This window comes from Salmo salar, chromosome ssa10 (assembly GCF_905237065.1).
Source record: "Salmo salar chromosome ssa10, Ssal_v3.1, whole genome shotgun sequence".
NCBI lineage: Eukaryota > Metazoa > Chordata > Actinopteri > Salmoniformes > Salmonidae > Salmo > Salmo salar.
The window spans coordinates 19,596,692-19,620,725 of record NC_059451.1 but is presented as its reverse complement, the minus strand read 5'-3'; the positions used below and the strand labels follow the sequence as shown (position 1 = coordinate 19,620,725).

At 44.3% G+C, this 24,034-nt stretch overlaps 1 protein-coding gene across 4 annotated transcripts in view; it reads left to right on the top strand.

Moving 5' to 3' along the window:
* Nucleotides 1-24,034, top strand: part of pip5k1ca (phosphatidylinositol-4-phosphate 5-kinase, type I, gamma a) — a 92,016-nt gene that overhangs the window by 49,121 nt on the left and 18,861 nt on the right. For all 4 annotated transcript variants that reach the window (XM_045687461.1, XM_014216260.2, XM_014216262.2 and 1 more), the window contains 6 exons: nt 13,728-13,880; nt 16,316-16,615; nt 16,962-17,161; nt 17,287-17,370; nt 18,904-18,952; nt 21,470-21,554. In XM_045687461.1, coding sequence (XP_045543417.1) covers nt 13,728-13,880; nt 16,316-16,615; nt 16,962-17,161; nt 17,287-17,370; nt 18,904-18,952; nt 21,470-21,554 — 871 coding nt within the window. The remainder of the gene's footprint in view (nt 1-13,727; nt 13,881-16,315; nt 16,616-16,961; nt 17,162-17,286; nt 17,371-18,903; nt 18,953-21,469; nt 21,555-24,034) is intronic.

Below are 24,034 nucleotides of genomic sequence, written 5' to 3'. Positions count from 1 at the left end.
ATATGACCGCAGTCACGTTATAATAAATAAAATAAAAACGTGCATTTTCTCCTGTCCTGTGCTGCTCCCGACTGCATAGGACTCAAATCAGGGACGTGATGATCCATGTTTACTGTCAAGCCAGGCTGACAGCTAATTGAGGGTATAGCGTGCTGCTGTTAACTATACGCTCTGTGGTCAAGTCACAGTGTTCCCTGTTTTTGGTAAGCCATTGGTTGCATGTATTTCCTCATACTAGTTTACAACAACACTTTTCTGAAACAAGGAGCAACAAAGTTTCATCACGTTGTAAAGAGTCCATGTTACCGTGGAAACAGACTCAACTGCACGCAGGTCTTGTATTTTTTTAATGTCCTGCAGACCCGTCTTCAGTCAGTTTAAAGCACTATAATTGTTCTACAACACAATTCTAAAACTGGCTGTTAGGTGTGGACCAGGCTTACTTTTACTTTACTGCTTTTGGGTAAAGTTTGTCGACTTAAATGAAGTTAATCAACAAAAAACAGTTATACAATTACCCTGCCAACCCTAGCTATGACATAATAATGTGTGCGTGCGATAGACACAGTGTCACACCTCATGGCCCTTGTCACATTGTATCTGTGCTGGCTGACTGGCATTGTGTTTGGCTTTGTATCAACATGTACAGACACAATGCAAGAATTAGGTCTTAGTTATTCCTTTGTTCCATTTCGGACAACAATGTACAGAGCTACAGTAGTGTATATGGGCAAATTCAGTTGGTATTGATTTTCTGAATAGCAAATGGCAGTGTACAGTCGTGGCCAAAAGTTTTGAGAATGACACAAATATAAATGTTCTCAAAGTCTGCTGCCTCAGTTTGTATGATGGCAATTTGCATATACTCCAGAATGTTATGAAGAGTGATCAGATGAATTGCAATTAATTGCAAAGTCCCTCTTTGCCATGCGAATGAACTGAATCCCCCAAAAACATTTCCACTGCATTTCAGCCCTGCCTCAAAAGGACCAGCTGACATCATGTCAGTGATTCTCTCGTTAACACAGGTGTGAATGTTGACGAGGACAAGGCTGGAGATCACTCTGTCATGCTGATTTGAGTTCGAATAACAGACTGAAAGCTTCAAAAGGAGGGTGGTGCTTGGAATCATTGTTCTTCCTCTGTCAACCATGGTTACCTGCAAGGAAACATGTGCCGTCATCATTGCTTTGCACAAAAAGGGCTTCACAGGCAAGGATATTGCTGCCAGTAAGATTGCACCTAAATCAACCATTTATCGGATCATCAAGAACTTCAAGGAGAGCGGTTCAATTGTTGTGAAGAAGGCTTCAGGGCGCCCAAGAAAGTCCAGCAAGCGCCAGGACTGTCTCCTAAAGTTGATTCAGCTGCGGGATCGGGGCACCACCAGTACAGAGCTTGCTCAGGAATGGCAGCAGGCAGGTGCGCGCACAGTGAGGCGAAGACTTTTGGAGGATGGCCTGGTGTCAAGAAGGGCAGCAAAGAAGCCACTTCTCTCCAGGAAAAACATCAGGGACAGACTGATATTCTGCAAAAGGTACAGGGATTGGACTGCTGAGGACTGGGGTAAAGTCATTTTCTCTGATGAATCCCCTTTCCGATTGTTTGGGGCAGTCCTGTGTCATGTGTGGTGGCTAATTTCTGCATTACCAAATGAGGAGAGTTACAAACACACCAGTCCGAGTTAACTACATCTTTAATAATTAAGATACTTGACCTTCAATGATGCCATTGAAAAAGGTGACTACACCTTCAATACAAAGAGCTTTTATACTCAAGGTCCACCCCTCTCAACGTACATGACGAACCACAGATACATAGAATGGGTCACGAGGTTACGTTTTGTATGAAAAGATATCTATAAAACACAGCAGACAGCAACTGCTATCTCAACAGTGTTCCTTATATAGACCGGTGTCTGGTCTCCCTAGAACCGTCCCTCCCTGGTACGGTATTGAACAGAACTATTAGCTCATGTCCTCTGGAATGCTTTTAGGCGTTCTTATCAAAATACACCATAAATCTCCTCTGTCAGTGCTATCTCATAGAGGCCCATCCTCTTGTTCCCACTCCTGGACAAGCTCACTGAGGGGAGTGACCTGCGCACAGACATTGTGGAGACAAATAATTGGTTCCCCGTTAATCACGCCATCCCTTCACATGGTTTAAGAATAGGTAAAGACACATTCACATGAAGACAATGTTTCATTCTGTCCTCCTCTCTTGCTGATATTCTGCATAGCAACAGAGACATGTAAATAACAAGTCTGACCTCTCCCCTCTCTGGGCCCCAAGTGACTGAGCCCCAGCTAAGGGAAACGTGCAACTGAAAGACACCTGAGTCTAAAGGACACTTTCTAATGACAAGTATCTCACATAAGCACATTATACTAATAAAACATCTTAATTATCTATGTTACCCAACTAATTCTGATTCATCCACCACACATGCCAACAGTAAAGGATTAGGATCCCCATTAGCCATCGCCAATGGCGACAGCTAGTCTTACTGAGGTCCGACATTATAGACAAAAGACTTTACAATTTACATGCATTTAAAACATGAACATGTAGTGATGTGTGTGTGCGCATCTATCAGTTACACATACATGTCAGTACATAAACACAACAAATAGGTCACATGGGGTAGAGGTGTTGCTTTATTTGTTTTTTTAAACCAGGTTTGCTGTTCACTTGCGCTATATGAGATAGAAGGGAGTTCCATGCACTCATGGCTCTGTATAATACTGTACGCTTCTTTAAATGTGTTCTGGACCTGGGGACTGTGAAAAGACCTCTGGTGGCATGTCTGGTGGAGTAAGTGTGTATCAGCGCTATATGTTGACCATTAAAACAATTTGTAATATATAACGCATTCATGTTTCTTATAAAAACAAGAAGTGAGACAGTCAGCCTTTCCTCAAGAGACTAGCATGCATAGTATTGATATTAGCCCTCTGATTACAATGAAGAGCAAAACGTGCCGCTCTGTTCTGGGCCGGCTGCAGCTTAACTAGGAATTTCTTTGCAGCACTTGACCACATGACTGGACAATAACCAAGATGAGATAAAACTAGAGCCTGCAGGACTTGCTTTGTGGAGTGTGGTGTAAAAAAATCTGAGCATCTCTTTATCATGGACAGACCTCTCACCATCTTTATAATGATTGAATCTATATGTTTTGACCATGACAGTTTACAATCTAAGTTAACAGCAAGTCATTTTGCCTCCTCAACTTGCTCAACAACCACACCATTCATTACCAGATTCAGCTGAGGTTTAGAACTTAGGGAATGATTTGTACCAAATTCAATGTTCTTAGTTTAAGAGCTGTTCAGGACCAGTTTATTACTGGCCACCTATTCTAAACCTGACTGCAACTCTTTGTTTCGGGTTGCAGTGACTTCACTACTTGCTGACACGTATAGGGTTGAATCATCAACATACATGAACACACAGGCTTTGTTTAATGCCAGTGGCAGGTCATTGGTAAAAATAGAAAAGAATAGAGGGCCAAGAGAAGCTTCCATTAAAGTGTTAAACTGTCCATTAAACTGTTGTGTATGCTATTGCCCCCACGGTTGACCAGGCTTTATCTGAACTATAGACTGCCATCATTGTATTACAGAACAACTTTATTGACCTGAAACTACTACTGAATGCAGGTGAAACTAAGTATATGTTGTTCTCTAGAGTGCATAAAAATAACTTTGATTTAAGCTTATGTACTTTGTCCATATTGATAGTGTCCCTGCTTACAAATATCTGGGCATCTGGATAGATGAAAAGCTGTCTCTTAAAAAGCTTATTGATGAGTTAGTTAAGTAGCTGAGAATAAAAATGGGCTTCTTCTCTGTGTTCTATAAGATACAGTGGCTTGCAAAAGTATTCACCCCCTTGGCATTTTCCCTATTTTGTTTCCTTACAACCTGTAATTTAAATTTTTTGGGGGGTTTGTATCATTTGATATACACAACATGCCTACTACTTTGAAGATGCAAAGCTTGGCACATCTAGCCACTGGGATTTTTGCCCATTCTTTAAGGAAAAACTGCTCCAGCTCCTTCAAGTTGGATGGGTTCCACTGGTGTACAGCAGTATTTAAGTCACACCACAGATTCTCAGTTGGATTGAGGTCTGGGCTTTGACTAGGCCATTCCAAGACATTTAAGTGTTTCCCCTTAAACAACTCAAGTGTAGCTTCAGCAGTATCCTTAGGGCCATTGTCCTGCTGGAAGGTGAACCTCCGTCCCATTCTCAAATCGGTAAAAAAACAGTAAAAAAAATGTAAAATGAAAAAAAAATGTATGAAATGTATGCATTCACTACTGTAAGTCGCTCTGGATAAGAGCGTCTGCTAAATTACTAAAATGTAAAGGTAAATGTAAATCTCTGGAAGACTGAAACAGGTTTCCCTCAAGAATTTCCCTGTATTTAGCTGTATTCATTCCTTCAGTTCTGACCAGTTTCCCAATCCCTGCCGATGGAAAAACATCCCCACAGCATGATACTGCCACCACCATGCTTCGCTCTGTGGAGTGTACAGCTTAAAGTGGTCCTTTAATTTTGCAAGGCTCTGAATCCACGATATGGCAGAGGTTGAAAAGCCATAACGCATACGTTTTTTCAACAACAGGTTATGGCCAATAATATCAAAGGCTGCACTGAAATCTAACAGTACAGCTCCCACAATCTTCTTATTATACATTTCTTTCAACTGATCATCAGTCATTTGCAGGGGCACAACTTTGGTTTTAGAAGTGGGGGCGGGGGGCATAACTTGGTGAGGGGTCTGGGGGTCCTCTGCATCTGAAGCTAATTCCTGCATTTCTACACAATCTAATATGACCCATGGCCTTTCTAGCTGTCTCTATTTAGAACAACATAAAGTAAGCAAAAATGCCCAGACATCAAGCTAGGTAAGGGATCATTATTAAATATGTTTAAGTGATTGATAATACTGAACTAGATCAATGATAATTCAATAATCAATATTGTGTTGCGACTTTAACCAATAGCCTAACAAATGAACAACTCTTACAAATAAAGTACCAAGACTTTTGATTGTCTTTTATTAAGACATCTATATCAAATTTCTGCCAGACTGCCCAGCCTGCCTGAGCCACCTGAACACCCAACCCCCACCAGTCTAGTAAATAACTCTCTCCCCAACTTCCTTCCCATCTTTTTTTTTTATGTCTCAAGGAAAGGTTTGGAAAATATTTTATCAAAAAACACACACACCTACACAGTAACACACAGAAACAGTACACCCTCCATATAATTCATATCATAGGCCTAGTAGTACTGTAGATCTCTTTCTACTTGCACACAATATAGCTGGGTCACCCCGTCCTGTCCCTAGGTGTCCACGGCCCTGCAGCGCCCCAACCCAACACACCCCACTCAGCTTTAGGATCTTAGTGAAACACAAGGCCCGAGTGTCAGCCAACAGTATGGGAGAACTCTAGGGCCAGGACTGCGCAGCCCAGCAACTAGTGATTACTTAAATAGGTATCTCCGCTGATGTGGGCATGTTTTCAATACAGACTCCTTTTGTCGTGCTGTATTCCATATAAGGCATCCAGACCTTGTGAAAATTGCCCAGTATTTCCTTATTCTTGTAATAAATCAAATCTAGTGATACTTAACTTGACATTACTTCCATCCATTGTGGGAGGATAACCCACCTTGCAGTTAATTGCAATGCATTTCTTAGGCACTATAAATGCTAGGTTTCACAGTTTCTTCTGATAACAGTCTCCAGTATCAACATTTCCAAGCAAACAAAAACGGGGATAAGGGAGAATCTGTAGACATGCTGAGATAAAATGACATACTCTTTGTCATAATTCAGCCAGCCTTCAGACCATAACATATGCAAATATGTCCCCTTTTGTGTTTTACACCTCCAGCAGAATAATAACATTTCTGTGTGCATGATATTCAGTTTCACTGGCATATAGTACGTTCTATGGATGGTCTTAAAACTGCAGTCATTATATGAACATGACTGGGCATTCTAACATCTGTATCCATTCATCATCAATAGCATCTCCCAGGTCTTCCTCACATTTTTGTTTTACATGTTTTGTGTCATCGGGAAAAGCCTCTATCAACCCTTGATACAGTTTGGAAATTAACTTTAGAGGTTTCCCATACTGCCTTAAAATACTTTGAATCTTTGAAGCTTCTTGCATTTCCAGTGTTTGCTGCAAAGAGAAAATAAAGTGTTGTATCTGCAAAAATTCCCCTCCGCTCCGTCAGACTGGTCTTCCCTGGCTGCCTGACCCTGCTGAGACCCCTGTCACCATCTGACCCTGCTCAGATGAGGCATGACAAAGAATTACTTTGGTGTACATTTATACATTGATTCCATCCATGAATAATATAATGGTTCAACAATTGAAATGACCATTATTCCCAGATCCCAGACTGTAGCCAACCCATCAACTCAAGATGGAACTTTGTATCCATTCACTGATTGTTCTAATATACTGCAAAATTCACGTGCGCTCCGTAGACTGGTCTTATCTGGCTGTCTGACCCTGCTGGGACACCTGTCACCATCTGATCCTGCTAAGACATGATGAGCATAGTGTTGTGTACTGACTGTGAACCATGACAGTGATGCCTGTAGAGCTGTTTATACCATGTCAGTGTGAAAAGTAGGGAATTCACTAGGGAAACTGACAGATCAATAATGTTACATTGCTATACTGACTAATTAAAACTCACATTGCGCTGAAAAAAAAATATTGGTTTGCAATCGTTTAGCCGCTGGTTTCAATCGTTTGATTCAAGTCTACTGTGATTGAGGAAAAAAATAATAGCTATATTTATCTGTCAAACAGCAGTTAACGTCCCAGCTAGATCAGTCAACTAAAGAGTAGCCAGTTTCTGCTCTGCTTGTTTTTACAACTCCGAGAAAAAGCGCAACACAGACAGCAGCTGCCTCTGTTCATAGAAAAAGGAGATAATTGTGGACTACAGGAAAAAGAGGACCGAGCACACCCCCATTCTCATCGACTGGGCTGCAGCGGAGCAGGTTGAGAGCTTCAAGTTCCTTGGTGTCCACATCACCAACAAACTAACATGGTCCAAGTACACCAAGACAGTCGTGAAGAGGGCACGACAAAACCTATTTCCCCTCAGGAGACTGAAAAGATTTGGCATGGGTCCTCAGATCCTCAAAAGGTTCTACAGCTGCACCATCAAGAGCATCCTGACTGGCAAATCTGACCACGACTCCAAAGTTTTAAGTTCCTCGGCGTACACATCACGGACAAACTGAAATGGTCCACCCACCCACTCAATAGTGCCTCTTCAACCTCAGGAGGCTGAAGAAATTTGGCTTGTCACCAAAAACACTCACAAACTTTTACAGATGCACAATCGAGAGCATCCTGTCGGGCTGTATCTCCGCCTGTTACGACAACTGCTCCGCCCACAACCGTAAGGCTCTCCAGAGGGTAGTGCGGTCTGCACAACGCATCACCTGGGGCAAACTACCTGCCCTCTAGAACACCTACACCACCCGATGTCACAGGAAGGCCAAAAAGATCATCAAGGACAACAACCACCCGAGTCACTGCCTGTTCACCCCGCTATCATCCAGAAGGCGAAGTCAGTACAGGTGCATCAAAGCTGGGACCGAGAGGCTGTTAAACAGCTTCTATCTCAAGGCCATCAGACTGTTAAACAGCCATCACTAACATTGAGTGGCTGCTGCCAACATACTGACACAAATCTCTATCCACTTTAATAATTAAAAATTGGATGTAAAAAATGTATCACTAGTCACTTTAAACAATGCCACTTTATATAATGTTACATACCCTACATTACTCATCTCATATGTATATAATGTATTCTATACCATCTACTGCATCTTGCCTATGCCGTTCGGCCATTGCTCATCCATATATTTATATGTACATATTCTTATTCATTCCTTTACACTTTTGTGTGTATAAGGTAGTTGTTGTGAAATTGTTAGATTACTTGTTAGATATTACTGCACAGTCGGAACTAGAAGCACAAGCATTTAGCTACACTCGCATTAACACATGCTAACCATGTGTATGTGACCAATACAATTTTATTCGATTTCTGGTTGCATCACTGCCTGGTATGGCAACTGCTCGGCCTCCGACCGCAAGGCACTACAGAGGGTAGTGCGAACGGCCCACTACATCACTGGGGCCAAGCTTCCTGCCATCCAGGACCTCTATACCAGGCGGTCTCAGAGGAAGGCCCTAAAAATTGTCAAAGACTCCAGCCACCCTAGTCATAGACTGTTCTCTCTGCTACTGCATGGAAAGCGGTACTGGAGCGCCAAGTCTAGGTCCAAGAAGCTTCTAAACAGCTTCTACCCCCAAGCCATATGACTCCTGAACATCTAATCAAATGGCTACCCAGACTATTTGCATTGTCCCCCCTCCCTCTTTTACACAGTTGCTACTCTCTGTCATCTATGCATATTCACTTTAATAACTCTATCTACATGTACATATTACCTCAACTAACCAGTGCCCCCGCACATTGACTCTGTACCGGTACCCCCCTGTATATAGTCTCGCAATTGTTATTTTACTGCTGCTCTTTAATGACTTGTTACTTTTTTATTTCTTATTCTTATCCGTATTTTTTTTAACTGCACGGTTGGTTAGGGGCTCTTAAGTAAGCATTTCACTGTAAGGTCTACACCTGTTGTATTCGGCGCATGTGACTAATCAAATTTGATTTGATTCATATCTCTCGTGCTGGTTCTATACGCCCGCCTATCAGAAGTTTTGCCTTCACACAGCCTGTCCGCGTATGCTCTGTGGTGTCTGTGCGGTCCTAAATTCAGCCGGCTGAAACCGGAAAACAACCTACCCTACCGATCTGAGGTGTCCGCATGGTCCTAAAGCACACCAAATTCATGTGGGAGGGTCATGTCCCCCTCGTCCCCAGTGAAAGTTGCGACCCCGGTCATTTGTGTGAGTACAGTAAATGTTGAGTGCCCTTCTCTAAAGGCATACCGAAAGTCTTTTAATTTGTTTGCAGAGACATTTTCTAACAGTTTACTAAGAGCTGGCAGCAAGTTGATCGGTCGGCTGTTAGAACCAGTAAAGGCCGCTTTACCATTCTTGGTAAGCGTAATGACTTTGGCTTCCCTCCAGGCCTGAGGGCAAACAATTTCCTCTCGGCTCAGATTAAAAATATGACAGGAGTGGTTATACAGCCAGCTACTATCCTCAGTAGGTTTCCATCTAAGTTGTCAATGCCAGGAGGTTTGTCATTATTGATCGATAACAATTTTTCCACCTCTCCAACACTAACTTTACAAAATTAAAACTTTCAATGCTTTTCTTTCATGATTAATTTTTTTAGGCATGAATAAGATGGCTCACTGTTCGTTGTAGGCATTTCCTGCCTAAGTTTGCCCACTTTGCCAATGAAGTATAAATCAGAAAATAGAATCAGAAAAATAGAATCAGAAAAATAATTGGCAATATCAAATGGTTTTGTGATGAATAAGCCATCTGATTTGATGAAAGATGGAGTTGAATTTGTCTTTTAATTTAAAGTACTTTAAAGTACTCATTTATCATTATCATTGATCTTGGCTTCATAATACAGTTTCGTCTTCTTTTTGTTGAGTTTAGTGACATATTTTTTTTACATCAACCACATAAGAGTAACAGCTAAATCTTTTGTATGATCTCTTATACACTATTTTAGGCCCAGCTTTTGGAACTTTGGCTTTCCTGGATATAGCCACTATATTGTGATCACTGCATCCAATGGGTAGGGATACAGCTTTAGAACAAAGTTCTACAGTATTAGTAAAAATGTGACAAATACATGTGGCGATCTAGTTCCTGTAGTGTTTGTAAACACCCTGCTAGGTTGATTAATAACCTGAACCAGATTATAGGCACTGGTTACAGTGAGAAGCTTTCTCTTGAGCGGACAGCTTTATGAAAACCAGTCAATATTTAGGTCCCCAAGAAAGTAGACCTCTCTGTTTACATCACATACACTATCAAGCATATCTAGATACTGACTGTTAGCACCTGAAAATAATTTGTGATATGCAGTTCACGAACAAGTTTTTATTTTTACTGACTCGTGAGCCACAATTCGTTTTTACAAGTGATTATATTAGTCATTCGTTTGACCTGCTGGCCGCAATTGATTTTACAGCAGGATTAATACGCGCTCCTCTGAAAGATTCTTTTTTTTTTACTGAATGAGTCGAAAAGATCTGAGTCAGTGGAAAGAGGCAGGTGAACCTGCAACCACAACACTCCAATAACAGTTGACATGAGATCTTCTGTAAGCATTACAGGGATATGGCACTGAATACATATATATATATCTCCCCCATAAGCATTCCTGTCTCTTCTGTAAATGTTATCTCTTTGTATTGCTACTGCTGTATAATCAAAGGAATTATCTAAGTGAGTCTCGGGAAATTACTAATATATGAATGTTATCTGATGTTAGCAAGTTATTGATTTCATGAACCTTACATATATATATATGAGAAAAAAACCAAAAACTTCAGCAGTCCATTAATCAGTTGGTGTGTGTGTGTGCTGCCGGGTTGAAGCTACAAACCCATAGACTTGGCTCTCTTATCCCTTCCAGGCTTTTGGGAGGGAGGGTGGACAATGAGCCTGCCATAGCGGATGTACTGTAAGTAATGTCCCCACACACTCTGGCAGCTTTAATGGCTGGGATACGTTTTTCCCTCTTCTGGCGCACAGCTTCAGGATAGTCCTCGTTGAGGAAGATGTACGTCCCTCTGAAGTTTTTGTTTCTGTCCAGAACAGCTAGCTTGTCCTTGAACCTCAGGAAATTGACCACTATCGGCCTGGGCTTGTCACCTGGGCCGGTGGTGGGTTTTCCAGTCCTGTGGGCTCGCTTGATCTCAATCTTCCTGTTGTCCAGCTTCAGTTTCTCAATAATAATTTCCCTCACTTTGTCTTCAAACTCCGTCCAGGTCTCGTGGAGATTCTGCAATTCCGTCCACAACAATGTTGTTCCATCTTTATTTTCCCTTGAGATAAGCTAATTTCTCCATTGTTATCATGGATTCACATACAGAACTGATGTCCTCTCTCAATGACTTATGGATTGCTGTCATCTTGGTGTTCTCCTGTTTAGACTCATCGAGCTGACCATGGGAGAACTGCAAACTGTTCTTCAGGTCCTGGACCTCTGGTCAGGTTGTCCATTTCTTTTAGTAGTTGACTCCACCGGTGTTTGGACACAACACTTTAAAGCTATTTTCTTGTTGTTGAAAACAACTGCTTGTAGAACTATTTTTGTTCGTTTAAAAGATCCTTCACCTGTGATCGAGAGACTCCACTGTCCTCAACAGTACTCTCACCAGCTTTGGTCTTTGTCATGGTAGCAACGTAGGCTACACTGTTACCCTCGTGGTTGCAGACAGGACAGGTCGCAGGGAAGATGGCGCCAACGAGAAAAATGAGCTACTTCTCTGGAGCAAAATAGACCTGGTGGTGTTGCAGGGCAGCAACAAGCCCAGGACAATCCATGGTCCAAGCCACAAGGGCTAACCGCGCCGGGGGCTGCGTTCACAATTCGTTGGGGCAGTGAATCGTGAAGCGTCTCTGTCATTAACCTAGGGTTGGTTATGTGTTAAGCACACTGGGGTTCTGGTCTAGACACACACAGCGGAACACAGCAGAGATGAGATGTCAGTCCAACCTGAGCAGCTTGTTACAGAAGCCCCTGAAGGAACAGACCATCTCATGTATAAACATATGGGCCTGGGCTATTTTAAGATCCTCTGTGCATTAGGTGTATCGGTCTGCATTCGGGGCTCCCGAGTGGCGCGGCAGTCTAAGGCACTGCATCTCAATGCTTGAGGCGTCACTACAGCCACCCTGGTTCGTATCCAGGCTGTATCACAACTAGAGGTCGACCGATTATGATTTTTCAACGCCGATACCGATTATTGGAGGGCCCCAAAAAAAAGCCGCTGCCGATTAATCGGCCAATTTTAAATAAAACATTTTTTTATTTTTTTTTATATATATTATGTTTGTAGTAATGACAATTACAACAATACTGAATGAACACTTATTTTAACTTAATCAATAAAATCAATTTAGTCTCAAATAAATAATGAAACATGTTCAATTTGGTTTAAATAATGCAAAAATAAAGTGTTGGAGAAGCAAGTAAAAGTGCAATATGTGCCATGTAAAAAAGCTAATGTATGTTAGTTCCTTGCTCAGAACATATGAAAGCTGGTGGTTCCTTTTAACATGAGTCTTCAATATTCCCAGGTAAGAAGTTTTAGGTTGTAGTTATTATAGGACTATTTCTCTCTATACCATTTGTATTTCATATACCTTTGACTATTGGATGTTCTAATAGGTACTTTAGTATTGCCAGCCTAATCTCGGGAGTTGATAGGCTTGAAGTCATACATTTTACATTTTTACATTTTAGTCATTTAGCAGACGCTCTTATCCAGAGCGACTTACAGTAGTGAATTCATACAGGTTTAAAAATATATACTTGTGTATTGATTTTAAGAAAGCCATTGATGTTTATGGTTAGGTACACATTGGTGCAACGACACAGCTTTTTTCGCGAATGCGCTTGTTAAATCACCTGTTTGGCGAAGTAGGCTATGATTCAATGATAAATTAACAGGCACCACATCGATTATATGCAACGCAGGACAAGCTAGATAAACTGGTAATATCAACCATGTGTAGTTAACTAGTGATTATGTTAAGATTGATTGTGTTTTATAAGATATGTTTAACGCTAGCTAGCACCTTACCTTGGCTCCTTGCTGCACTCGCATACAGATAGTCAGCCTGCCGCTTAGTCTCCTCGTGGAGTGCAATGTAATCGGAGTCCAAAAATTCCGATTACCGATTTGTTATGAAAACTCGAAATCGGCCCTAATTAATCGGCCATTCCGATTTTATCGGTCGACCTCTAAACATACGGCCATGATTGGGAGTCCCATAGGGCGGCACACAATTGGCCCAGCGTCGTCTGGGTTTGGCCAGTGTAAGCCGGCATTGTAAATAAGAATTTGTTCTTAACTGGCTTGTCCAGTTAAATAAAGGTAAAATAAAAATGTAATGTGTGTGTGAGACTGGCCACGTGTGTGTGCGAGGTGTTCCTGCCTCAGTGATTCATCACAGTGCCTGGGGCCAGTGCTCGTGCTCTCTGCACTCAGGGTCCCTTCTCTCTTACTCTCGCTTCCTCTCTCTACCTCTATCTCCCTCACTCCTCTCTCTTCCTCTCTTTTTTCCCCTTTCTCATCCTCTCTCTCTCAATCGTTCTCTCCATCCATCCCGTCCTTCCCTCCCGACTGTCCTTCCATCCCTCATTCCCAATACTGTCTGATTGGGATGTTTATGCATCAGTCTCCTGCTGTGCGTGTTTCAACAAGGTGTTGTTTCTAGCTTGTCCTCGTTTCGTCTCACTTTATTACTACCACATAGACAGGCTTTTCAGATATCGTTTTGCTGTCTCTAAAGAAAATAACAGAGCGCAAGAAGGCGTAGGTAATGGATTATGGTGAAACTATTGTCTTGATTCACTGCTTTTCTAAGGAGGATTATTATCTAACCCCCATAAGTGATATTTGTTTTCAAACAGAAATGTTTTATTTCAGTTTTTCAGTGTTTTTACCCAATCTGACCAGTGTCCCTCTGCTTTTATCTCTGTGTCTCTAGTACTCCTTGTGTAACGAGCCCCTGATTGAGTTGTCCAACCCCGGGGCCAGTGGCTCTGTGTTCTACCTGACCAAGGACGATGAGTTCATCATCAAGACCGTCATGCACAAGGAGGCAGAGTTTCTGCAGAAGCTGCTGCCTGGATACTACATGGTGAGATGTGACCCCACACACTCGCAATACGCACTCGCAATACGCACTCGCAATACGCACACGCAATACGCACTCGCAATACACACACGCAATACGCACACATGCACGCACGTACACATACACAAACGCATGTGTTCACGCATATACAGAAACACACACACACACAAGCATGCACGTACAGATACCCGTGCATGCACGTGCGCACACACCCTGCATAATTCTTTCACATACTACACTCTTCATTGTAATCCCACTCACTAACATACTACACACTCACTCTACAACCAGAGACGCAATCTTTCCTGATGAATCTGAAATTCCTTCTTTTCTGACACAAAGGAACATGAGGCCCATGTTTTTACTGATCCCATCCTTATGCACTTCATTGCTCCAATCCCAAACTCTACCTACCTGCTTTACACCTTGGTACATTCATTGTCTAGACCAGGGATTGGCGACTTTGATGGGGGTGGAGGGCCACAACATCTGAACTCCATGTGTTTTCGAGTTAATTTCGTGCAATTCTACACATTTTGCCATGTGCTGTAGAGAATGTTGCTGTTTTAAAGCTAGTTTGCTGCAAATCTACACATTTTGCCATATGCTGTAGAGAAAATGTTGCTGTTTTAAAGCTAGTTTGCTGCAAATCTACACGTTTTGCCATGTGCTGTAGAGAAAATGTTGCTGTTTTACAGCTAGTTTGCTGCAAATATACACATTTTACCATAGGATGGAGAGAAATGTTTGCAGTAATTTGACCTTGATCACTACAAGTTTAGTTAGTCTAGCGGCCAGCTAACTTACCAATCTAAACATAATTATCTGACATGGGCTAATTGAGTAACAATCAGAGACCGACATAAGAGAGAAACTATGGATGCACAACCAAATTTCAAAATTGCACCGTGTGTATTCTACCTCGCAGCGAAGTTGAGACCCTGACTAAATTGATCAGAGGGCCTGGGTCGCCAGTTGCCTATTCCTGGTCTAGACTGCAGATAACTGGAGGTCATCGAGCCTTGTAAGGCTCTTGTCACTGTGTAACAGAAGCAGGATGTTGTTGAGCCTCTGTTAGCCATGCTGGTCACACTTCAGTAGAACTCTGTTTAAATAGCAACAGCTCCATGTATGTCCATGTTTCTATTTTAGGTTCCTGGTGGGGCGAAGCTTGTGTAAATTCGTGTACCAACAGAGCATTAGTGCATGAGAACAGGGTAGACTCACACATTTACACTGACCTTTTCCACAATTTGGGCTCCAGACCATTGCAGTTGCACGATTCTTATGGGTGTTTTAGGTATACGAGTTAAGGAGCCCAGAGAGATTCTGAGCCATGCAGGTTGTCTATAGCCTGAAGCCATAACAGACTGAGACTGACTGACTGAGACACAGTGGGGAGACACACACACACACACACACACACACACACACAGAGGCAGTAGAGCAACTCTACACGCCTGCTGCATCTGACAGGACTGGGTTGGGCTGGCGGCATAATGTAAAGCATGGTGATGTAACAGATGTCCGTGCCACCCTCTCACTTTTACCCCTCACACTTGTTTTACACACTCATGCTATTATTTTCCTTGCCTGTTCCCCCCCCCCCATCATTTAAAATGTTTCCGTGCCAAGCTCTATTCTCTGTTACGGTTTCACTTGTTCTCATCCTCTCACATCTCTCTTTCTCTATCCCTGTCTTTCCTCCCCGGCTCTCTCTCTCTCTCTCTCTCTCTCTCTCTCTCTCTCTCTCACGTGTCTGTTGTTGACTTGTCAGCGCTGTGCCCTCCACTCATGGACAGATGGGTCGTCTGTGGCTGGAGGATATGGGTTCCCTCTCTCTCTCCCTCTGTTTCTCTCCATTCCTCTCTTCCGCCTACTCTCTATCATGCCTCAGTCGGTATCTCCTTTGAAGGTCACTGGCTTTTGCCTAAAAGCCTGAAAGCCCCTCAGCAGGCTGCTGTTGGAGCCCTGCGGCCCCTCTGGCCCCCTCCGACCCCTGTCTGTTGCCCCTCTCTTCCCCTCTCGAGATATATATATATATATATATATCTCTGTCTGTCTGCCAGTCTGCCAGCAGTGGTTGTTTTTGAGTGGATAAGGAGCAGGCTCCTCTGTCATTACTTTAATGGGATTCAGGAGGTTAAGGTCAATGTTTTTGCAACGTGTCGCTTGGTTAACCTAATTTAAAGGGGAAGATTGATGAGATATTTTTACTGAAGGGTGAATTAGATTTGTTTAAACAGCTCGTGCTTTGGGTTACTGCTTTCGGTCTTTTTTTGCCTATTCATGTGTTTTGAATATTTTGAAGGTTAGTTTGGTCTTGAAGAATCAGGTGGTACCAAATCATGGACTGTTTGTTCCAATACTGCCCTGTGCACTTGGTCTGGTCTTGGTACCTTCGGTCTTTTTCTCACACTGTCTCTCTCGCTCTCCAGAACCTCAACCAGAACCCTCGCACACTGCTTCCCAAGTTCTTCGGCCTGTACTGCATCCAATCTGGCGGTAAGAACATCCGCATGGTGGTCATGAACAATGTTCTACCGCGCGCCGTCCGCATGCACCTCAAGTTTGACCTGAAGGGCTCCACGTACAAACGCTGTGCCTCCAAGAAGGAGAGACAGAAAGCCAAGCCCACCTTCAAAGACCTGGACTTCATGCAGGACCTGCAGGATGGCCTGATGCTGGACCAGGATATGTACAGCGCTCTGGTCAAGACCCTGCAGAGAGACTGTCTGGTGAGGAAAACCAGCCGGGTTTAGGAGACATTGCTATAAGGGTTTAAACATTGACCTAGTTTGAAACCTAGCATGTACAGTTGAGGACAAATGTAATATGACAAACTCTCTTACACGCCAAGCAGCAAGTTCATGATTAAATACATTTCTGAAATATGCCCCTGACTGTGCGATTACGTCATCCACTGTGTTGCAAATGTGTCATATGTCACTGCAGTACAGGTTAACTTTTTAATGCCCTGAACTGTAATAGAAAATATCATTGAGAAGGACCCCATTGACCTGTGGACCTGTTCGTAGGCTTGATCGGCCTGGCTCAGTCCCATGTCTCTGTGTATGTTCCCAGGTGCTGGAGAGCTTTAAGATCATGGACTACAGCTTGCTGCTGGGGGTCCATAACATCGACCAGGCAGAGAGGGAGCAGCAGATGGAGGGAGGAGAGAAGGATGAGAAGAGGCCCGTGGCCCAGAAGGCCCTCTACTCCACTGCCATGGAGTCTATCCAGGGAGGGGCTGCCTGCGGGGAGTCTATCGAAACAGACGACACGTGAGTGACTGACACGTGTGACAGGCTGGGTGTGTGTGTGTATGAGTGTTGCTTGTTGTCTCCTATCTTTGTCGGTGTCAGTTTTTGTATCTCACTCTATCTCTTCATGTTTGTCATGTTTGTAGGATGGGTGGCATTCCAGCAGTCAATGGGAAAGGAGAGCGTCTACTCCTCTACATCGGAATCATAGACATCCTGCAATCCTACAGGTAATAATCACACATCATTCAGTCATACACGTACCCATACATCATATCAATTATACAGAGTCGTGTTCATTAGGGCACACTGTAGCAAAACGTTTTTGAACGGAAATGAAAACGTACATTTCTTATTGAAGTTCAGATAGTCCCTCTTTTCTTCAGTATGGGGCCTAATGAATGTGACCCAGGTAATTACACTGAACAAAAATATAAATGCAACATGTAAATTGTTTGTTCCCATGTTGCATGAGTGGAAATAAAAGATGCCAGAAATGTTCCATTTGCACAAAAAGCTTATTTCTCTCAAATATTTTGCACAAATTTGTTTACATCCCTGTTAGTGAGCAATTTATCCTTTGCCTAGATAATCCATCCACCTAACAGGTGTGGCATAGCAAGAAACTGATTAAACAGCATGATCATTAAACAGGTGCACCTTGTGCTGGGGACAATTAAAGGCCACTCTAAAATGTGCAGTTTTGTCACAGCACAATGCCGTAGATGTCTCACGTTTTGAGGGAGCAAGCAATTGGCATGCTTACTGCAGGAATGTCCACCAGAGTTGTTGCCAGACAACTGAATGTTCATTTTCTCTACCATAAGCCGCCTTGTCGTTTTAGAAAATTTGGCAGTGTGTCCAACCAGCCTCACAACCGCAGACCACGTGTATGGCGTTGTGTGGGCGAGCAGTTTGCTGATTTCAATGGTGGCGGTGGGGTTATGGTATGGGCAGGCATAAGCTACAGACAACGAACACAATTGCATTTTATCGATGGCAATTTGAATGCACTGAGATAACGTGACGAGATTATGAGGCCCATTGTTGTGCCATTCATCCGCCATCACCTCATGTTTCAGCATGATAATGCACAGCCCCATTTCGCAAGGATCTGTACACAATTCCTGGAAGCTGAAAATGTCCCAGTTCTTCCATGGCCTGCATACTCCCCAGACATGTCACCCATTGAGCATGTTTGGGATGCTCTGGATCAACGTGTACGACAGCGTGTTCCAGTTCCCACCAATATCCAGGAACTTTGCACCGCCATTGAAGAGGAGTGGGACAACATTTCACAGGCCACAATCAACAGCCTGATCAACTCTATGCGAAGAGGCATGAGGCAAATGGTGGCCACACCAGATACTGACTGGTTTTCTGATCCAGGCCCTTACCTTTTCTTTTTAAGGTATCTGTTCGTAGGGTTGACTGTATACCCAGTCATGTAAAATCCATAGATTAGGGCCTAATGAATACATTTCAATTGGCTGATTTCCTTATATGAACTGTAATTCAGTAAAATCTTTGAAATTGTTGCGTGTTGCGTTTGTTTTTACTCAGTATATATTATGACTCATTCAGCCACTCTCTGTCATGTAGAACCAGTCTCCCAGCTTCATAAGAGTAACAACATATTCAGCCTCCGTCAGTGTAGAAAAAAGCCTGTAGCCGTGGATGGCTGCCGCTGTTTACATTTGTCTCTGTGACCTTAATGCATTTTGAATATCAAACGTTTGACTGTTATTTCTTTCCGGTTCCAGGCTAATAAAGAAGCTGGAGCACACATGGAAGGCTATGGTTCACGATGGAGTGAGTTCCACGTTCATCATAATCCCTCTTCGTTTGTATTTCTTATTACAGTGGACTCTGTAATCATATCTGAGCTCTTTATGAACATAATCATTTCCAATATCCGTTTCTTCTCTGGCTTATGGGTTATGTAACACTATGTTTTCATCTTAGGAGCTATTCTATTGCCAAGTCTTGTGACTGGTCGAGGTTTTCTTAGGTCATGCTTAGGGGCCAAGACTTTCCTGATCATGTGACCTGTGAGTAGAGCCCAGAGTTTTTCCCGCTCAGGTCATGTGCTGAGGAAAAACTCCTGGTCCCTAGTCCTTTTTATGGACAAGACAGTCTGTCTTACTCCAGCCCCTCCCAGACAAACAGCTGTGACCAGCTGTGGTTTTAATCATTGAACAGCAAGCTAGCGTCTGTCCCCCCCCCCCCCCCGTCTGGGAGTACGCTATACCCTGCCATTCTTTTCCCTCATGCATTTATTGACGAAGTCACCGCTATACAGACAGGTTGAGCTATTGAGGAGAAGCAGAGTAGCCCTTTGTGTGTGTTTGGCCTTGTGTATCATTGCAACAATACAGGTCCTTCGGGCCACTTGTCTAAGTAGTGTGTGTGTGTGTAGCCTCCTTATTGAATCTGTCCAATACACATGTACACAGTGACCCAGTAAGATCTCCCTCCTCCCCCTCCTCCTCATCTCTAACAGATCCTCTGGCTCTGACCTCAAGCACCTCACACTCCCCCCTTTCCTCTCAGACATCAGCTCCAGGATGCTCCTAGTAACCACAGTCTCTCGCTCTCGCTCATTTTTTGCTCTTTCCTTCTTTCTTATTTTTCCCTCCCCCTCTTGTCTAACAAGCCTGGTGTACATCATCTTATGTTCTCACCCTGTCTCTGTGATGTGTTGTGAAACCAGCATAATGAGTGAATGATGAAGGGCTATATACAGTGAGGGGGGAAAAGTATTTGATCCCCCTGCTGATTTTGTACGTTTGCCCACTGACAAAGAAATGATCAGTCTATAATTTTAATGGTAGGTTTATATGAACAGTGAGAGACAGAATAACAACAACAAAAAATCCAGAAAAACGCATGTCAAAAATGTTATAAAATGATTTGCATTTTAATGAGGGAAATAAGTATTTGACCCCTCTGCAAAACATGACTTAGTACTTGGTGGCAAAACCCTTGTTGGCAATCACAGAGGTCAGACGTTTCTTGTAGTTGGCCACCAGGTTTGCACACATCTCAGGAGGGATTTTGTAGATCTTCTCCAAGTCATTAAGGTTTCGAGGTTGACATTTGGCAACTCGAACCTTCAGCTCCCTCCACAGATTCTCTATGGGATTAAGGTCTGGAGACTGGCTAGGCCACTCCAGGACCTTAATGTGCTTCTTCTTGAGCCACTCCTTTGTTGCCTTGGCCATGTGTTTTGGGTCATTGTCATGCTGGGATACCCATCCACAACCCATTTTCAAAGCCCTGGCTGAGGGAAGGAGGTTCTCACCCAAGATTTGACGGTACATGGCCCCATCCATCGTCCCTTTGATGCGGTGAAGTTGTCCTGTCCCCTTAGCAGAAAAACACCCCCAAAGCATAATGTTTCCACCTCCATGTTTGACGGTGGGGATGGTGTTCTTGGGGTCATAGGCAGCATTCCTCCTCCTCCAAACTCCACGAGGTGAGATTTTGCATGGAGCCCCAGGCCAAGGGATATTGACAGTTTTTTGGGGTTTCTTCCATTTGCGAATAATCGCACCAACTGTTGTCACCTTCTCACCAAGCTGCTTGGCGATGGTCTTGTAGCCCATTCCAGCCTTGTGTAGGTCTACAATCTTGTCCCTGACATCCTTGGAGAGCTCTTTGGTCTTGGCCATGGTGGAGAGTTTGGAATCTGATTGATTGCTTCTGTGGACAGGTGTCTTTTATACAGGTAACAAGTTGAGATTAGGAGCACTCCCTTTAAGAGTGTGCTCCTAATCTCAGCTCGTTAGCTGTATAAAAGACACCTGGGAGCCAGAAATCTACTTTTTATTAAAATGCAAATCAATTTATGACATTTGACATGCGTTTTTCTGGATTTTTTTGTTGTTATTCTGTCTCTCACTGTTCAAATAAACCTACCATTAAAATTATAGACTGATCATTTCTTTGTCAGTGGGCAAACGTACAAAATCAGCAGGGGATCAAATACTTTTCCCCCCCACTGTATTCTCAGAGTTAACACAACCAACACATACACACATCGGGATTTATTCAGCTGCAGCGATGCTCTCGTTGTCTTCCTCTGAATAATGGGATGAGGAAGTGTTGTTTTTTTCTGGCCCCCTGTAGAGAGAGCGAGAGGATTCACAGACTAGGCCATGCAGAGGGACACACAGCATGTGGGGAGACGCAGTATTTAAACGTGTTTTGTTCTCTCTCCCTCTACCGCTCTCTCATTCGCTTTGTCTTTCTCTCCTCATACCATTTTTCTCTGCCTCTCCTCCATCTTTCTTTCTTTGTCGCTCTTGTGCTTTCTCTCTCTCTCAGGACACCGTATCAGTCCATCGGCCAGGCTTCTATGCAGACAGGTTCTTCAAATTTATGAGCAGCACTGTGTTTAAGAAGAGCTCCTGTGAGTAGACCTGATCACATTTTACATTTTACATTTTAGTCATTTAGCAGACGCTCTTATCCAGAGCGACTTACAAATTGGTGCATTCACCTATAATATCCAGTGGAACAACCACTTTACAATAGTGCATCTAAATCTTTAGGGGGGGTTAGAAGGATTACTTTATCCTATCCCAGGTATTCCTTGAAGAGGTGGGGTTTCAGGTGTCTCCGGAAGGTGGTGATTGACTCCGCTGTCCTGGCGTCGTGAGGGAGCTTGTTCCACCATTGGGTTGCCAGAGCAGCGAACAGTTTTGACTGGGCTGAGCGGGAACTGTGCTTCCTCAGAGGTAGGGAGGCGAGCAGGCCAGAGGTGGATGAACGGAGTGCCCTTGTTTGGGTGTAGGGCCTGATCAGAGCCTGAAGGTACGGAGGTGCCGTTCCCCTCACAGCTCCGTAGGCAAGCACCATGGTCTTGTAGCGGATGCGAGCTTCGACTGGAAGCCAGTGGAGAGAGCGGAGGAGCGGGGTGACGTGAGAGAACTTGGGAAGGTTGAACACCAGACGGGCTGCGGCGTTCTGGATGAGTTGTAGGGGTTTAATGGCACAGGCAGGGAGCCCAGCCAACAGCGAGTTGCAGTAATCCAGACGGGAGATGACAAGTGCCTGGATTAGGACCTGCGCCGCTTCCTGTGTGAGGCAGGGTCGTACTCTGCGAATGTTGTAGAGCATGAACCTACAGGATCGGGTCACCGCCTTGATGTTGGTGGAGAACGACAGGGTGTTGTCCAGGGTCACGCCAAGGCTCTTAGCACTCTGGGAGGAGGACACAAGGGAGTTGTCAACCGTGATGGCGAGATCATGGAACGGGCAGTCCTTCCCCGGGAGGAAGAGCAGCTCCGTCTTGCCGAGGTTCAGCTTGAGGTGGTGATCCGTCATCCACACTGATATGTCTGCCAGACATGCAGAGATGCGATTCGCCACCTGGTTGTCAGAAGGGGGAAAGGAGAAGATTAATTGTGTGTCGTCTGCATAGCAATGATATGAGAGACCATGTGAGGATATGACAGAGCCAAGTGACTTGGTGTATAGCGAGAATAGGAGTGGGCCAAGAACAGAGCCCTGGGGGACACCAGTGGTGAGAGCACGTGGTGCGGAGACAGATTCTCGCCACGCCACCTGGTAGGAGCGACCTGTCAGGTAGGACGCAATCCAAGCGTGCGCGGTGCCGGAGATGCCCAGCTCGGAGAGGGTGGAGAGGAGGATCTGATGGTTCACGGTATCAAAGGCAGCAGATAGGTCTAGAAGGATGAGAGCAGAGGAGAGAGAGTTAGCTTTAGCAGTGCGGAGAGCCTCCGTGACACAGAGAAGAGCAGTCTCAGTTGAATGCCCAGTCTTGAAACCTGACTGATTAGGATCAAGAAGGTCATTCTGAGAGAGATAGCAAGAGAGCTGGCCAAGCACGGCGCGTTCAAGAGTTTTGGAGAGAAAGGAAAGAAGGGATACTGGCCTGTAGTTGTTGACATCGGAGGGATCGAGTGTAGGTTTTTTCAGAAGGGGTGCAACTCTCGCTCTCTTGAAGACGGAAGGGACGTAGCCAGCGGTCAAGGATGCGTTGATGAGCGAGGTGAGGTAGGGGAGAAGGTCTCCGGAAATGGTCTGGAGAAGAGAGGAGGGGATAGGGTCAAGTGGGCAGGTTGTTGGGCGGCCGGCCGTCACAAGACGCGAGAGTTCATCTGGAGAGAGAGGGGAGAAAGAGGTCAAAGCACAGGGTAGGGCAGTGTGAGCAGGACCAGCAGTGTCGTTTGACTTAGCAAACGAGGATCGGATGTCGTCAACCTTCTTTTCAAAATGGTTGACGAAGTCATCCGCAGAGAGGGAGGAGGGGGGGAAGGGGAGGAGGATTAAGGAGGGAGGAGAAGGTAGCAAAGAGCTTCCTAGGGTTAGAGGCAGATGCTTGGAGTTTAGAGTGGTAGAAAGTGGCTTTAGCAGCAGAGACAGAAGAGGAAAATGTAGAGAGGAGGGAGTGAAAGGATGCCAGGTCCGCAGGGAGGCGAGTTTTCCTCCATTTCCGCTCGGCTGCCCGGAGCCCTGTTCTGTGAGCTCGCAGTGAGTCGTCGAGCCACGGAGCAGGAGGGGAGGACCGAGCCGGCCTGGAGGATAGGGGACAGAGGAAATCAAAGGATGCAGAGAGGGAGGAGAGGAGGGTTGAGGAGGCAGAATCGGGAGATAGGTTGGAGAAGGTTTGAGCAGAGGGAAGAGATGATAGGATGGAAGAGGAGAGAGTAGCGGGAGAGAGAGAGCGAAGGTTGGGACGGCGCAATACCATCCGAGTAGGGGGAGAGTGAGAAGTGTTGGATGAGAGCGAGAGGGAAAAGGATACAAGGTAGTGGTCGGAGACTTGGAGGGGAGTTGCAATGAGATTAGTGGAAGAACAGCATCTAGTAAAGATGAGGTCAAGCGTATTGCCTGCCTTGTGAGTAGGGGGGGAAGGTGAGAGGG